Consider the following 16271-nt stretch of genomic DNA (forward strand, 5'->3'; position numbering starts at 1 on the left):
TTGATTTCGTAAAGCATTACGACGACTCTGTAAAACGGCACACACACACACATACACACACACACGCTGACCGCAAAAGACAAATAACGACACGGCGTCGTCCTTCAAAGCAGGAACGTAGAGCAACAAAGTGCTTTTGACACGAAAATCGCATGGTCGAGGCCGCGACGGTTCCGTTTAAAAAAAAAGAACGACTATTGCAGCGGTCGCGACACGCCTCGAACCCAGCAACAAATTTAAAAAACAAAACAGAGCAAAAAACAAACGGAGAAAGAGGTGATCGGCAAACAGAGCCACGAAACCAAACCGCACGAGCCATCGTGGAAACGATGAAACAAAATATTTGTGCGGTTTCGACGATTTCCGTGACGCGCTTCACCGGCTCCCTACAAATTCAATTTCTCCAGGAAGATTCGTTTACCAACCGTTGCATAACACCGACACAGCCAGCGTACACAGAGTGACATAGCCAGGACATGTTCCTGCGCGCGCGCGCGCTGTTATCGGCCGAAGGAAGTAAACGTAGCCGTTCCAGCCAACGATAGGTATATAACTTCTAACTCGTTCGTGGGATTTTGACAAATCGCCGAGGCTACCGCTGCCCTTTTTCCTTTTTCCGTTTTTCCATCGTTTGGACTCTAGCGTCGGGACCGAACAACGATCGATACGCTTCGTATAGATCAGAAGAGAGTGACGTTAAATTGAATTAAACCAAACTCCATATTGGGAATACAGGATATTTTTTCATTTTCTTTGTTCGAAGCTCTACCTTAAATTGTTAATCCACGAGTTTCTAGCTCGAATAGGAAAGCCGTGTGTCCACGGGTGAGAAACAACTTTGACTCTTTGTTGTTTTTACAAATAAAGAAACGTGTTGCGTTCGAGTCGATAGAAAATTGCGGGGAATGTGTCGGTTAATTCCATAGCTGTAGTAGGGCTCCGATTCCCAATAAAACAGAGAAAGATTCCGTGCTCGAATCGATCGAAAATTGGAGGAGAAGGATCGGCCAATTCCCTTTTCTCCTTTTTTCGACGTTGCTCCTTTTCCATCCGGGTTTGCCGAGCAACAATGTTGGCGCACTAAATCCTCGTGCCGCGCCACGAGAAACTTTTCCACGAAGTTCGAGTTCTCCGGAGTTTATCGGTGGCGGAGCCAGTTTCCACCAGGCATATTTTTTCCCTCTCAGCCGGTGTTTTTCTTTCCTCGGACTCTGTCCCTCCATCGTAAACCCGATAAAATTCGAGGGTCACGCAAATCGACCGTACCTGGCGAGTCCACCACTCGGCGGGTCTCCAATTGAGTCCAATTCACGCGAACAAATTTTTTAAGTTAACATTCGTACACTTTTAAAAGCATTATCCAAAGCTGCGCAAATTTCGATAATATTCCATTTAAACAGCGAAGGGATGTGGCCTCCTTCTGCAATATTTCATAGGGCAGAACGCTTCGATGGCAACGTAGAACGGCCTGTTGACAAATCAACAGTGGCAACTGACAAGTAAGCATTCTACATTGTTGAATCTTAGCGACAGATTGCCCTGCATCACCACCAACAGACCCTTCTATCCTTCGAGGGGTGCAAATTGAAAAGAATAAAATTTCTTGGCGACCAAACCACATAAATCTCCATGCCAGAGGCAACAGAATTTTCTCTTCTATTGAAACGAGGTCGTAGACCACATCGCTGTGCATCTCGCTCAAAAAGGATGTATGTACCCGTGGATAAGGGAATTGATCGCGATACACGGTCAAGTAAATCACTGAAAGAGAAGAACAAAGAGGCGATTGTACTCACTGACTAAGGTGAGGAAGGGTATGTTGTGCTGCTGAAAGTGGGGCGTGCTGCAAGCTTCTTCCGGCCTCGAAACGGCGCTTCCGGTCTGCACCTCCACCACGTGGCCGTCCCTTCGGTAGAACGTCATGCACATAAAACCGCTCCGACTGAAAACAGAAGGCCACTGGTATAAAAAGGCGCGCGTTTCGCATGCACTCTACTTCCCCGGGCCGACAAAACGTTTCGTCGCCGCAAACAACAGCGCTATTTACGCCAACAATGTATGTACACCGTTGTCGCGCGCGTCCGGTTTGCACCGCTTCTCAAAACACTGTATTATCGACGCTCTTTTCTCCTTTTTGTCGCGTCGACCGCGGGAAAAAAATTGCGACGGCGAAAATGCACCCGCTGTAACGAAACGACCGTGTACCAAGTTAATGCTCGCGAAGCGCCGTTTACCCGGGATTCTCCTCTCCCGAAATATACTACTTTGCTCGCGTGCCGTTGCTTTTTCTGCTACTTTATTGTTTTCCTTCCAACGAGCACCGATGACACGCGAAATAAAAGTTTACCCCCTTAAATTGTGATTTCAGGTAACGCGGTACGTATTTTCGAGTTCTTGTGAGAAACTCTTGGACATTTGGAGAACTTTTCACGGATTTAAAATGGATAGAAGGAAGAAGAGGCTCAGGGTGTTAAATGCAATGTCGTAGTATAAATGCCTAGGACGATTGGCAGATTACACATCTTCCAGTCGCGAACTCTACACCTCAGGAGCGCTCAAGAAGGATTCGAAGCCGCAACAGGGGCGACCGGGGTTCGAAACACCGAGAGGAAAGCAGCGATTCAAGAGGAAACGTGAAATGAAAATCGTGTACTCACCATCCGACGGTGTAATGCGCCACCAGCATGGTCATCGTCATCGTTTGCGCGGAGTTCGATTGGTTCACGCTGTTGCACAGGATTTTCACGTCCTGATCCTCTTGGCCAGGGACGTATTGGCCGTCCAGCGGGCCACCGTTGTCGAATCTCGAGGAACTGGTGTTGGATCTGGTCACGTGCAGGGAAGCGTTCCGCGGATGGAACGTGTAAGACCTGGTCAGGTCGAGGGTGTGCCAGGTCAGTCCGCCGCCGCTGGAATGGCCGGTCAACCAATTGGGAAATCGACACTGGCCGGGTGGCGAGACTGAAAGCGCACAGGAACCAATTTATTTAACGCTGATTGAACTGCCTCGAGTCCCTCCCCCAACTGGATCCTCGAACCTCTCAGGGCCTCGTTAAGCGTGAGCGTTCCTCTGCTTTTAAAATGTATTTAGAGTATGGACTTTGTAATTCCTGATTGCCAACTTGCCCCCTGGTTTTTATTCGTATCGCACGGTTCGTTTCACCGTCGCGACGGAATATTCGAGGACTGCGCCAAAGGGACGCGTCGTCGTCGTTCTGGAACAATGGAAAGGGGAGATGGGCTTCGGATAGGTGGGTTAATTGTGTTTGACTGTCTTCGATCGCAGCGTTTGATTCGTGCGTTGAATAACCAGTAAGGGCAAGTCTGCTGGTTGAATTTGATTTCAGGATATTTAAACTCGAACGAATGTTGGCCCTCTACATTCTGTTAGAAGGGAGGGAGGTCGAGAATTAACTATCATATGTTTGAGTTATCATATTCTAGTATCCGCGTCTTACATAACCAAGAAGGTGGAGTCAAACGAACTACGATATGTTTGGACCGTAAGGATTCAGTTTGCGGTTGAAAAATTTGTTGTCAGGTAGCTCCATTGTAAAATGTGACTGGTACATCGATCGATGGACGAGGAAGAGATCAACGAAAGGGGATAAAAGAGACGAGCCGGACGTGCCAGCCTCCAAAAATTTTCGCAGTCACCTCGAACGTCCTGGCCCGTAAAGTCCTCGACGTTCCGGAACGACAGCCGATAAAACGTCGACGTAGGTATTCGATGGCGAAACAGAATCGTTCGAGTATCTCGTTGGTCCAGTCCGCCAGAACCGTCGTTTCTCTCCCTCGATTCAGAGCTTTTCGCGCGCGTTTCACTTCAGGCTCGGGGATATAAAATCCGGGCGTGAGAAGGAGCCACTTCGATAGTGTCGAGCAGTCAGGAAAGGGTTGACGGGGGAAAATGGATAACAAAGGGGGATGTGGATTCATTGGCAAAAGGAACGAGAGGAATGACCTGCAGACTGACGGACGGATAAGCCAGAAAAGCGCAAGAAGTGGTGGAAGGGAAACGAAGGCTGGGACTGGGATGGGAAGAGACAATGCCAAGAGCGTGCCTAGAATACGATCTCGATAATATTAGAAATATATTTACGATTGATCGTGGTTGTTCAGGTAGTTTCCTAATTAAATAATACTTTGCTGGTAAGAACAATTTACGTCTACGTTGCCAGCACTTTTGCATCCCCTATCACCGCCCTCCATCACCCGTTTTAATTTTTTTAAAAATTGATTTCCGTCCCTGTTGCTCTCCAGAGACTGCACTCGCGCTTGGACAATGGAAAAAGGTGAGAACAGCGACCGAGATAGGAGAGGGAGAAAAAGAGCGGAGAAAAAGGGGATAGCAGAATTGCAACAATGGGAGGGTAAAAGATACGATATAAAAAAAAGGAGCACAGGAGAAAAGATGAGAACGTACAGAGATGGGTGCCTAAAGAAAAAACCAAAGAAATACTGGGATAGAAAAAAGGGTGCGGGAGGGGGATAGCACAGAAACGGAGGGCTGACGAGGTGCACGTTCGGCCAGTTTTATGGCACGTAAAAGCATTGTTGCAGCGGCCTGGGAAAGAATGGAAATAATTCAGCGGCTCCATCGATAAGTTCACGGACGCGGACGAGCGAGATACAAATTCTGCGATCGTAAAAATCGAATGGCATTCCCCTTGTTTCACTTGCTGTCGTCCTTCATCCTTTTGTGGTAGCCAGCCACCTCCCCACTGCTTTTTCTCTCTTCGATTTCGCGCGTACCTTTCTCCCACCATCCCCCGCGTCGCCTCGTCCGTTATATTTCCCATTCCCCGCTGCGTATTGTCAATCTGCATTTTAACGATACAGATAAAATCTGACGGAAGGCTGAATTTGTAACTCCCTCCCACCGAGAGGGTCTGCGAACGACGCGGCGCGATGCCTCGAAAAAGAGACCAATCTGTGTCGAGATTGATTTCTAATATTTATGCTCCGCGTCTGTTCCAAAAAATTCTGAGAACACTCGTACGAAATGGATCTTTCGCTCGTTTCAAATCGCAATGTCCACGCACAGACGGTTATTTATGAAAACAACAATTTCTCAGTTCCGAAGACGTACAGAAGTCCGAACTCTTCCTTTTAGGGAATGTTTGCGCGCATCTGCCCGTAATTAATTCCCAAAGAAGACCTTATTTTGGCGCAATTCGGCGAGAAAAAGCTCGAAGCGACGTCGCGATCTCGAAGATCCACCGAAGTAAAATTCGTTAACGAAGTTTGCCGTGGCACTGCACGCGGTAAGATACGGGCTGGCAAACTCCGAAAGAAGAGGGTGACGGTGGGGAGAGAAAGAAAAAGGAGGAAACAGGAGCGCGATGCACCGGAAGGAGAAGAAAGGAAACTGTACACAGACTAGTGGAGTAGCGTGTAAATATTCCTCCTTGGCGCTCGGGACCGCCATTTTGACGCGTCCCGTTAATGACACTGCGAAAGAACGGGAGTGAATTTTTCACGCTGTGATTTCGCAGACGATAGACGTGCCCTCTCGTTTCTCTCGTTTCCTTCCTAGACCCTCTCGAGCATTCCGTAACCCCTTGACCTTATTCTTCCTCGTCTACTACTGGCTCGCCCTAATCGTGCAATTTTGAACGCCACTGCACGCGTAAATGAACGTGGACATGCGCTAACGACGGACGCGAAGCGTCCCTCCAGGTCAGGGATTATTATGACAGAGATAAATTTAGAGAGGCAGCTAGTTAGATCTGGTAGGGGATAAACCAGAGACTCGTGAAACTAAATAATAACATACGAACGTCAGGGTAGCGGTAATGCTATGTTGTCTCTGGGATAGGGGCCAGAATGTAGAGATACAAGCAGCGATTGGTAGAGGCAGAGTACTCCGTTGACACGTATTTGCATTTCGTAGGTAACCTCGTCGGTGGAGTCATCTACGATATCGATTCTTACCTACGAAGTACTCTGACTAAAATTTTGATCTATGCTTCCGAACGGCAGGTAAATTAAGAGGTCAACGAATATGAGGAGGCACGAGGCTAAGCTTCGTTGGTTTCACGGTAGCGCCGCCCTTGCCACTCGACGTCGAGAGCCCGTCAGAGGTTGAAGGATCGCGTTCGGTACACAGAAATGAACGATTAAAGAGAAGAACTCTTACCTTTCATGAGAGTCATGGTCCGAGATCCCTCCATAGGGCTGAACAGGCCGTTGCACGTGGCGTCTCCGCTCTGCGCCACCCGGTATATCTCGGCCGCACCCTCGGGCACAGGTCCGCTCTGTAAACCGACATCATGATCCACGGCTCCCATGCCCATGGCAGCTCTGTGCAGATTACCCTGCACTGTTTGGCCAGCCTTCTCGTAGACGAAGCATCGGTATCGATCTTCGTTACTCGACGCGTGTCCATGATGTAAACGGCCGACCAGGTAGCGGCTACTGCCCTCCTTCCAGGTGGCCAGGCACTCCAACTCTTCGACTGAAACGACAAAACGACCAATTGCATCGCGACACTGACTACGTACATCCGCGAAGCACCTTCATCTCGAGGATACTTTGCAGGGTTTGCACAAAATTGTTACGTTTTTTTTTTTTTAGCGACGATAACAGAAATTTAAGGGGTCGAAAATAGTTTAAAAGATGCAAGCAAGTTTTCCAACGAATTGATGAAATCGACGTATGCCAAAGCACGGGATAAAATTTGGCCGGGTTTCACGGGACACAGAGAACAAATGGAACACGAGTTACATGTATCATAGGATTCGCTTTGCAACGATTTTGTCACCATTCTCTTTTTTGCAGATTTTTTTTTTTACTAACTTCAAACTGGGGGGTGAGTGCTATGGTTTATTGGAGTAACGATCTATGCGTAAATTGCTTTGTACACAGAGTGTCGATGGGACCGGGGTTATTTGTGCGGTACTAACTGCGCGCATATGGACCAGAGAGCCACGTTCCTGTGTTTTAAATAAATTTAGATCCGAGGGCTTGCCTCAATCACCCGCGGCGCGACCCAGATTCGTTTTTCTTCGAAATCCCGTAGCGCAAAAAATTCCATGTCGAAAAATCACTTTGTGCGATATATTTTTTAAACACCGGTTGCTATCCGCCTCCATCACGTTTTGAAAAACTCGGTTTCGGGCATGATTGGTCCCAGAATTCATTTACAAACAATTCCAGAAATATTTGAAATGTTTCGCTCGATTGTATTATTATTGGACTTTGATTCCTTCTGTCTCTCTCGCAGAGTCTCTTAACTATCCCTAACGCAGGTTTATTCAAAAAGCGTGGCGGTACCATGATCTTCGTTAATTCCTGAACATCCGGAACGTCGATCAGCGCAAACGTTGCACCTGTCGCGATTCAAGGTCGCACGAGACGTCATCGACTTCTTCCACTATCTCGTATCCCGCCAAGTGAAACCGTAGCGTCTGGTTTCCTCGACAAAGTGACTCCCGCCACCGGACGAACGCCCAGACGAACGTAGACGCGGTGGAAGACGGTCGGGTGTTCGCGATTCCCGCGACTATCGCGGTCGGAGATCAAATTCGTCGCGAGGAACACGAAGAAACGAGGGCTGAAGCCGTACTTGCGCCGGAATCTGCTACGGCTGACGAGCAAAAGAGCACCGAAGGCTCCGGGAGGAACGAGCTTTTTTCGTTCGGATCCTCGCAAATTGCTCGCGGGCGTCCTCGCCTCGGAGGATCGGGGATCAAAAAGGAAAGCCTGGCTGCGCCGTGGCGGAGAGGGAAGAGGGAAGAATGAGACGAAGGGAACGGGGGGGAAGACGCGCAGGAACCGGGGGAGTGGAATGCTCGGGGACGAGGATAAAGGAGCGAGGGATGGCTAGACGGGGTCTACGCGTAGCTGCGAGAAAGAAACGGCAGGAAAAAGAGGTAGCCGATTTTTCCGCGAGATGTGATTTAGATACGCGCCTCTGGAATCTTGGCTTCTGGTTTTCTGGAAAGCCGCGCCGCGTAGACGGTGTTCGAGGACGGGGAGGAAGGTGTCTGCGGAGGGTATCCGCCGATAACATCGAGCTCTTTACCCCTGACCTTTCGAGGGGCACGTCTGCGGGGGCGCATCCGCCAAGGCGAACCGATAATTGTTGGTTTCCTCGTGTCGACGTCCTCTCCGCCGACCAGACGACGGCCGCGTCCCCCCGAAATCCACAAGGGCCACCGTTTTTCACGCGAAAATCTCCTCTTTCGCCCTTCCGTTGCCCTTCCTGGATTTAGTTGGCGAACGATCGGACAATGCTCCGCTTTTCCACGCTTCTCTTTCTACAATATCTCCCTTTGGGTCTCCACTCGCAGCAACCTCCACGTGGTGAGACCTGGTAATCGGTATTACTCGCGACGAAAGATTGTTCGAACAATCCTTCGTCGCGAGTAATACCGAGCTAATAGCTGCGAACTTCTCCATATCGAATGTTTTCTGTGTTTTATTTACTCCATGAAGTGCAAAAGTTATCGATGTATTCAATTTTCCGACAGATCGCACCTAAACAGAGGTGTGGACTCTGGCCGAGATTCATCGAACATTTCTAAATGAAAATGAAAAAAAAAACACGACGCGCACACACATACACATAAAAACCCCACCGCCCGTTACAAGTTTATTCGAGGGATTCAATTCGATGGAGTGCTTTTAAACAAATTCCGCGATTCGTTTTTCTCCGAGGGTGACCCGTTCCACCCGAATTTTTCACTCGCGCGTGTCTCAGTCGGGGTTCGAATTCGCGTCGAATAACGCTCCACAAAGGGATTGATGAGAAACACCGCGGCAACAGCTTTGGAAAGGCAACAGCGTCATCAAATCCTATTGAAATCTGTCAAGAATCCACGTAGCATAACTTGAAACTTCCTTGACAGTTTCCCAAACAGAAATCGTCAAAGACACTTTTCATTTCAATTAACGTTCCCCCTAACGCGGTATTAATGCAGAGTTTACGTCTGTCCTTTCCTAAATACGCGTTCAATTTAATATCCAGGCTATGGCCACGGCCCCTAGCAAATCACAGTGCTCCGAGCGCAACGTATAACGCGAGCAATTTCGCGGAATTATATTGGGCACCATTTAGGCTCCCGTGAATGGTCATTCGTCGCACGAATTGCACAAAGTTACCATTTCTTATCAACTTTAACACAGCTACTTGTCCAAATTGGTACAGCCGACTGGTTTCTTGACATTCTTTTCATTCTTTTAGAAACTAACCCTAAATCTTACTCCAGTAATCATAGTATCCTTTAAATTAGTACGTGTTTGGACACATTTCCAAATCTGCCCTCAGGGGCTGTAGCTAATATTACATTTGAATGTAGCTACAGTACGGGTTTAGCGATCCCGAGGTACCCGAGCTAGAGGGGACGAACGGGCCCCAACACACATTCTTTGGATTGGAATGTAATGACAATGTAATCTACGGCTTACGAATGATGTATGATTTTGAAAACCGACGGGCGTCGCGTTGCGTAATCTCGAACATCGGATCGATGGAATTTCGCCAAAAGATCGGGAACTTTTTGGCTCGACGCCTGGCCGAGGACAGCGAACCGTGAAACTTCGCTTGTTCGTCGCTTCGCTCGTCCATTAAGATTGCGCTCCCGTCCGACTGCAGAAAGGGGGAAGCCCTTCGAAAATAGGGAAACTGTTCGCACGTGGGACTGGATCGAACCCCGCGCCGTTCGACACGAGACAGAAGTTTAACGAAGTCCAAATAGGGCAAAATGAGTCGGCGGTTTTGCGAGCGGGAATCTTCGTTAAGGGACCAAAGGGACGATTGTCAGGTCGTCGCGGCATTTAACCCCGAAAGCTTCGGCGTGGGCTTTTTCATAAACGAATAGGCATCCAAAACGTTCCTTCGATAAAGGAAAATTGTTGGTAGCCCCCATAAGGTAGAATTAAATTCTTATTTCTTTTAGAAACAATCTAAAACTGTTTGAAAGAGAAGGGTCTACATTATGACAATTTTTGTCATAGCAATTGAAACAGTTCTATGGTTTGTGATTTAAATTTCCTTCTTTTCCTATTGTTTAATTAACCAGGAAAATCAGTGTTCCTCCTGCGGCAGTTCCGTTCGAATGGAGCTGCAAAACGAGGGTCGCTTTCAAAACGAACAAAACGCGACGCCAAATCGTTAATCTCGAGGTCTCCGAGTCCTCCGACAGCCATCCTCGATAAGAGAAACGTGACAGGTTCGACGTAACGGCGATTTATCTTTTTCCCCCCCCACGCTCGTCCTTCCGTTTAATTTTCCACCGCAGACATCGTTACCTCCGCGAATCCTTTATCGGATGTGCGTCTAATGGCAAACGTCGGCTACCCCCTCCGGAAATCGAGCTTCCCCTGTCCTGGGTCACGACTAACGAACGCACGAAAATCACTTCTAATCGCGCAACGCCACCCCTGACCCTTTCGTCGATTAATCGAACGTACGGCTCGAAGGAGACTTTAATGGAACTCCCCCGTGTCTCTTATCGAACAGACCCCAAGTTACATATTTCCAAGGGAAAATTAAGTTCGTGAGATATTTAAATCCGTCGAACTCCAAATCAGGGAAAACCTTTGGCATCAGAAGGTCACGTGTCGCGGATTTCTCGTAAAGCTGCACAGCTTACGTTAGCATATTTTATAGTTGACTTTAGTTAACGCCCTTAGTACTAAACAGTGTGCTTTAAAACGTATGATTCACGAAAGCAAAAATTGACAAAATATTCTGACGTTATTCTACACGCAACTGCACGTAAAAATAACTCGAATCGTTGGAATCTCCACCATTTTAATTCCCTAGCACGCCACTTCCAGTAATTAATTTCGTTTCCTACAAAGAGTATTCTTTAATAGCCACGAATATTGCTGTCTGGACACGCCATATATTTCGAGCAATTAATTGCTTCTGAAGAGGATCCTCGTCGCGATTCAGGGGGCCCCCGTAAACGTTTAAAAACGAAAATTTATCGACGAATATTCTCTTCCCTATTAATCGTTCAAATTTATTTGTTTCGTAAACGATTCGTCAAGGAGCATAAAAATATATCAAAATATAGTAAAATGATTCGAGCGACAGTTTTATCTGGATGTCCGTTTGAAAATATGGAGTTCGATGCGCTGCTCAATTTATTAAATTTGACTTTTCAGTCTTGATCGAACCTGTATTGAGTGCATTTGAAGATTAAAGTACGCTGTGTTGAAAATTGATAGCAATTAACCTCTTCACGTCCTTGAAATTTGTCCCTGAAGAGGTTAAATGAAATGCCAACAGGAGAAATTAAAAGAAAATTTATAGAATAAGTACTGCGTAAAACATGATATACCCTTATATTTCGTAATGGAATAGTAGAAATTCATAAAATTCTTACCTGCGCTTTCGGAGGCAGGTATGTCCGGACACGCCTGGTATCTGAAGAGCAATCTGCTGTCATCGGTGCAGGTGTCGACGTTGCTGACGGGTACCGAACAGGTTCCGTGACCTCGGTTGTAGGAGAAGGTCATGGGGCCTCGAAAGGGACACGGCACAGGTGTCGCCTCCTCTCTGAACATCGAATAGAGCAAGGCATCTCCTGTGATGGACGAGCACAGGGATGCGAGAGAGCTTCTACTGTTACAGTAAGCTGAAACAATACCCGAAAGCTGCGTTAGAAGGCGCTTTACACGTCCACAGCTTTTCCAATAATTCTATTTGTAGTAACGACCAATCGTGAAAATCCGTTTCTACGATCGGACGATACGAATTGCTTCGATACGATTTTCGGTTCAGTTTCCTCTTGTCTCTCACCAGAAAAAGTCGTACGCAATTCAAATTAGCATCCTACAAAACTTTTCGTTCTATTAAGACCGGAAAATTCCTGCCCCTCGTTCGACGTGGACTCTTTCGAAAAAAAAAAGGAATTAAAAGGAAAGGTTGATTCATCTCCGATAACCAGGCAGTCGAAAGGTTTGGAAGCGGAAACGAGCGCACAGAATCGAAGAAGAGAATGTCGATCGCCATTTGATTCTTTCCCCGGCTGCGGCAACACCTGCACGCGGAAAACTTGCATTCGAGTCCCTCTGCGAGCGTCTCGTCACTTTTCCAACCGGAGAGAACGAAATCGCGAGGAATATCCACGGTTAAAGTTACTCGCGGCTATGAACTTCCTACTCAGGGAAGATTCGTCATCGTCTGCTCGCCCCTGCATTTTCTCCGCCGTTCTTTTCCGTTCTTCGCCGAGGGCCGACTTCCTGTCGAGCTTGCCCCGAACGGGGAAAGAACTTATGGTTGTTCGACGAAAGTTGAGGCGCGTATCTGCGTGGCACCGAAAGAGATCCTTTGGAATTGCGATGCAACTACTCTGCGACTAGTTCCCGAGGTGGATATGTAGAGGACAGTGTCGCTTCGAGTACTTTCTTTTCTACTTTTTATACGAGTGGAAAGTATGTAAAGTCCAATAGTCAAAATATTGCATACAAGAAAATGCGACTACGCGAGCTTTCACAGTTGTACTTCCAACACACTTTTCGTAAAGTAAATAGGAGTAACAACCCCAATGATTGTTTTCCCCGTAGGAATCTCCTCCCTTCTTAACTTCCTTTGTTTCGCGATAATAAAAATGCCACGCGACTACCCCGCGACTCGAAATTCGGTAAAAGGAATTCCGAGTATTCCTTTGCATTCGTCGCAACCGAGTTTCCCTCTTACGCACGCCGAGCGTCCCAGAAATTATTCAAATAAACGAATATTTATTTACACGAACGCCTCGCCGCGTCGTCAACAGGCGAAAGAAAAAAAAAAACAAAAGAACTGTGGGCGCACGGAAAGAGGGAATGTAATTTTCAAAGCGTGGAAATGGAAAAAGTGCAATGTCGTGTCTTTCCCCTATTTCCAAGTTTCCCACCGGCTGGCTCTGCTCGCGGCGGCTCATTTATTTATTTATTCTCGCGTGGATGCCCGCTTCGTGTCACCCTTTACCTTCCACGCGGTTCCGTCGACTTTTCAAAATTTCATCGTCATTTATTCGTTATTACGATCGACCTTTCTTTCTGTCTCACCCCCTGGCCGCTATCGGCCGAACAAAATTGCGTCCAAGCACCGTTTCGACATAATTAATTCGCCCTTCCGAAGCCACGTCTCGCTGATTAATTACGCCGCGCTTTATTTTCCTCGGTCACGAATGACAAACGCCACAGAGCGATGCTATCGCCTCGAAAAGGGTCGCGTTAGCGAAACTATAACGAATTCGTCTCTTCCTGAGCGCGTTTTTCGCTCCTGTCGCGGGCCTCGAGAATTAAAGGTTCGCGTTATCCTTTTGGTTAAAACTGTGCTTTCTTTCCGAATTTTTCTGACAGCGTGTCCGTGTCAATTTATTTTAATAATATACTGCGCTAAAACGTGCATTCCTTTAATCCGAAGCAATCCTCCAGATAAAAATGAAGGTCGGAACAAATGTCTTCGCTCGGAGGAGCTTGCGATTACTTATAAAATTCGTTTAAAACACGTATCCCGCGAGTTTGTAGCGTGAAAACGTTAACACAACTCCCTGGGCAGTTGTCGGATTGCGCGCGGGACGGTTCTTCGCTCGAGGCCGCGGCGGAGAAACGTCGAAATTAGAAAAGCGCAAAAAGTGCAATCTCGTGTTCCGAAACCGACTTATCCGCGCGAAGTCTTCGCCGTCCGCTCGCACGATAAACACGCTCGCCTGTCGGCCAATTAAATTTAAAGCGGGCTTTCTGTCCCGACGGTAATTCCGCCCCCTTAAACTTTCCCGCGAACAGCTACGCCAGTCAACGCTGCCTCGGATCTTTCCTCTGACGCGGACGACTCGGGAGTTACGCTTTATTTCGCGAATAACGAGCAACTGCGTACTGACTTCTTCAAGCACGAAGGACATCTTGTCCGACTGCTCTCGTCTTGAGTTTTGGTAGTCGTACCTTTGACGGTCGTTGCAGCGCGTTTCGTTTGTCTTATTTCGAAGGTGGGCTTAAGAGTAGCTTCGTGTAACTCTTTGCACTCCGGGTCGTCTTTTCTGGTGTCTACCAGCAACTCGGGATGCTTGCTTAGCATTCTATTGCCACGAATGCTAAGCTTAGATTCACTTCGAAAATGAGATCTCTTATTTGCGATTTGAGAATCAGGTCACCTTCGTTTCACCGACAGTCGTTTTATTGACACTTCGAGTTCCAAAGAAATGAGAATACATATATTTTCGAGGCGAAACAACGAGTGCATCGCAGTCATCGAGCAAGTCCGCATTTCCATTCATTTGGTCGCCCGGAGCATGACGAGCCTTTTCCCGATCCGCTGTCACCGACCGTCCGTTTCTTCCCCCGTTTTCCACAGAAACGACCCACATTTTCCCCGCACGTTGACGGTCCGAATGCAGCCTGCAGGCGACGGTATCTGCGGTGTGACACTATGCAGATTAAAATCCGATAAAAAAAAAAGAGGAACGGCGGATAGAGCTGGAGGGAGCGAGAGAGGGGACCCTAGGGACTTTGACAAATCGTCGAAAAATGCGAACGCGAGACAGGAGGGGGCGGCACTGGAGGTCGGTGTCCCTCTTTTTTTAGCGTGTATATATCGATATCCACCCTCTTCTTTCCTCCGCGGCTTGGCTCGAGTGCCAAACTCCACCTGCCCGATGTTGTTGTGCTCTCCCTTCGGCTCCGTTAGCCCCTCTACAGGCCGTTTCAGGTTTGCCCGTCCACTTCAGTCCACGGTCGAGCGTGTTCATGGTTTTCATAGCTAACGAGACCATCGCCGAGCAATGGAACCCTCTCAAAGGAATTGTGTGCGCTGAATAGGGTCAACGAGTGTTGACGCGCCCTTAAGGGGACGATGTCTAGCAAATTCGTAGCGAAACATCAATTTTACTCCGCGTTTCCTTACGACTCGAGCCTTGGAAGCAACGCTTCGAGTAAAAATGTTATCTTCTATACACAAAAGTGGTGGACAATACGAAAAGGTCGACATACTTTCTACTACGTGAAGTATAGCTTTGATTTCAAAGTGCTCAATTTGCCCTGAAAATGAATTGTATGGCCCTAAAATCGGTCCACAGATCAAGCCCACATCCCATTGAAATATCACACGATTTCGACAAGCTTAAAAATACAAATCCAAAGCAACGCGGGTTTCAACAATACCGCCACGCATTAATCGTCATGAGAAACGCGCCGCGATAAATTCCGCGATCCCAGTCGCGTTTGAAAGAGCTTCTATTTGGACGTGCACGCGCTTTTCACCCGCGCCAAACCAATTTTTTATACGAATCCATATTTACCACCCCCCTTCGACCCCCGACTCGTTTCCTGCCGCGCGCGGGAACGCATCACTTACGACCACAGTCGGAAGATCAAAGTGTCGTTAGCAGTGTTCGAAAAAAAAAAGAGGCTCGCATCGTCTATGAGCTACGTCGGAGCGAATAGAATTATCGCAAAACCTCGTTGCGCGATCCTGCCGGAGTAAAAGCGTTCCTCGCGAAAGAAGATGTATCAAAGCGAACGAGATGCTTTCATAGATTCAAGAATTTTCGCGAAAACACTTCGTATACATGGACGGGAAAGCGGGAACGTTTCGCACAGCTCTATATGAAAACAATACGGGGCAAATTATTTCCATTTCGCTCCGAATTGCAGAAATTTCCTTGGAAATATGCAAATAAAAGATTACCTTCGTGCCTAAGATAGAAAAAGGTGCCGCATCAAAGCCGCGATTCTGTTTTGGAGCGACTATCCTGTCCCGCAAAAAGTCGTCCGAAATCAACGTTTCCAAGCGGGAACGGACTCTTGAAGAACGATCGTCCGATCGGTCGTGAACATGGCGCGGGTCACAAGCGCGGAACGTGCTAATGCAAAACAAAGTGCTCGAAACGGTGCAGATAATGCGAGGTTGTACGGACCCGAAGCCCGAGGCACTCCGTAGCAACGGAACCGAAGCCGCGCAATAATCTGCAACGATCTACACGACGATCCTCGATAAATATCCGGGAACGAGAACCATTATCACGTTCCAGAAACTTCGCTATCCATTCTGTTGTCGGTGTATTAACGAGGCACGAGGCTGATTGCACGACAGAATCCGCCAAAGTGCTCTCGATTTCTTTTCCACTGTAAACGAGGCTAGCAGCCCCCGTTCAGAATTAGTAGGAATCCCCCTCCCCCCAACCCCTCTTCCCTTACCATCGTCCTTCTTCACCTCGTCCCCCGTCGTTCCCCCGTTTGCACGACGAACGAAAGTCGTTAAGTTCTTCTCCGAGAATTATTCCGTTGGAGCTACGGGTTCCATCGTCCTCGCCCTCGCTTCTCGTCATCTT

General features: G+C 47.8%; 1 protein-coding gene across 3 annotated transcripts in view; it reads right to left on the reverse strand.

Moving 5' to 3' along the window:
- Nucleotides 1–16271, reverse strand: part of LOC128872615 (uncharacterized) — a 273873-nt gene that overhangs the window by 55084 nt on the left and 202518 nt on the right. For all 3 annotated transcript variants that reach the window (XM_054115480.1, XM_054115477.1, XM_054115479.1), the window contains exons 6-9: nucleotides 11343–11594; nucleotides 6143–6460; nucleotides 2658–2961; nucleotides 1797–1942 (exon numbers count right to left, since the gene is read on the reverse strand). In XM_054115480.1, the coding sequence (XP_053971455.1) occupies nucleotides 1797–1942; nucleotides 2658–2961; nucleotides 6143–6460; nucleotides 11343–11594 (1020 nt within the window). The remainder of the gene's footprint in view (nucleotides 1–1796; nucleotides 1943–2657; nucleotides 2962–6142; nucleotides 6461–11342; nucleotides 11595–16271) is intronic.

Source organism: Hylaeus volcanicus, chromosome 2, assembly GCF_026283585.1.
Source record: "Hylaeus volcanicus isolate JK05 chromosome 2, UHH_iyHylVolc1.0_haploid, whole genome shotgun sequence".
NCBI lineage: Eukaryota > Metazoa > Arthropoda > Insecta > Hymenoptera > Colletidae > Hylaeus > Hylaeus volcanicus.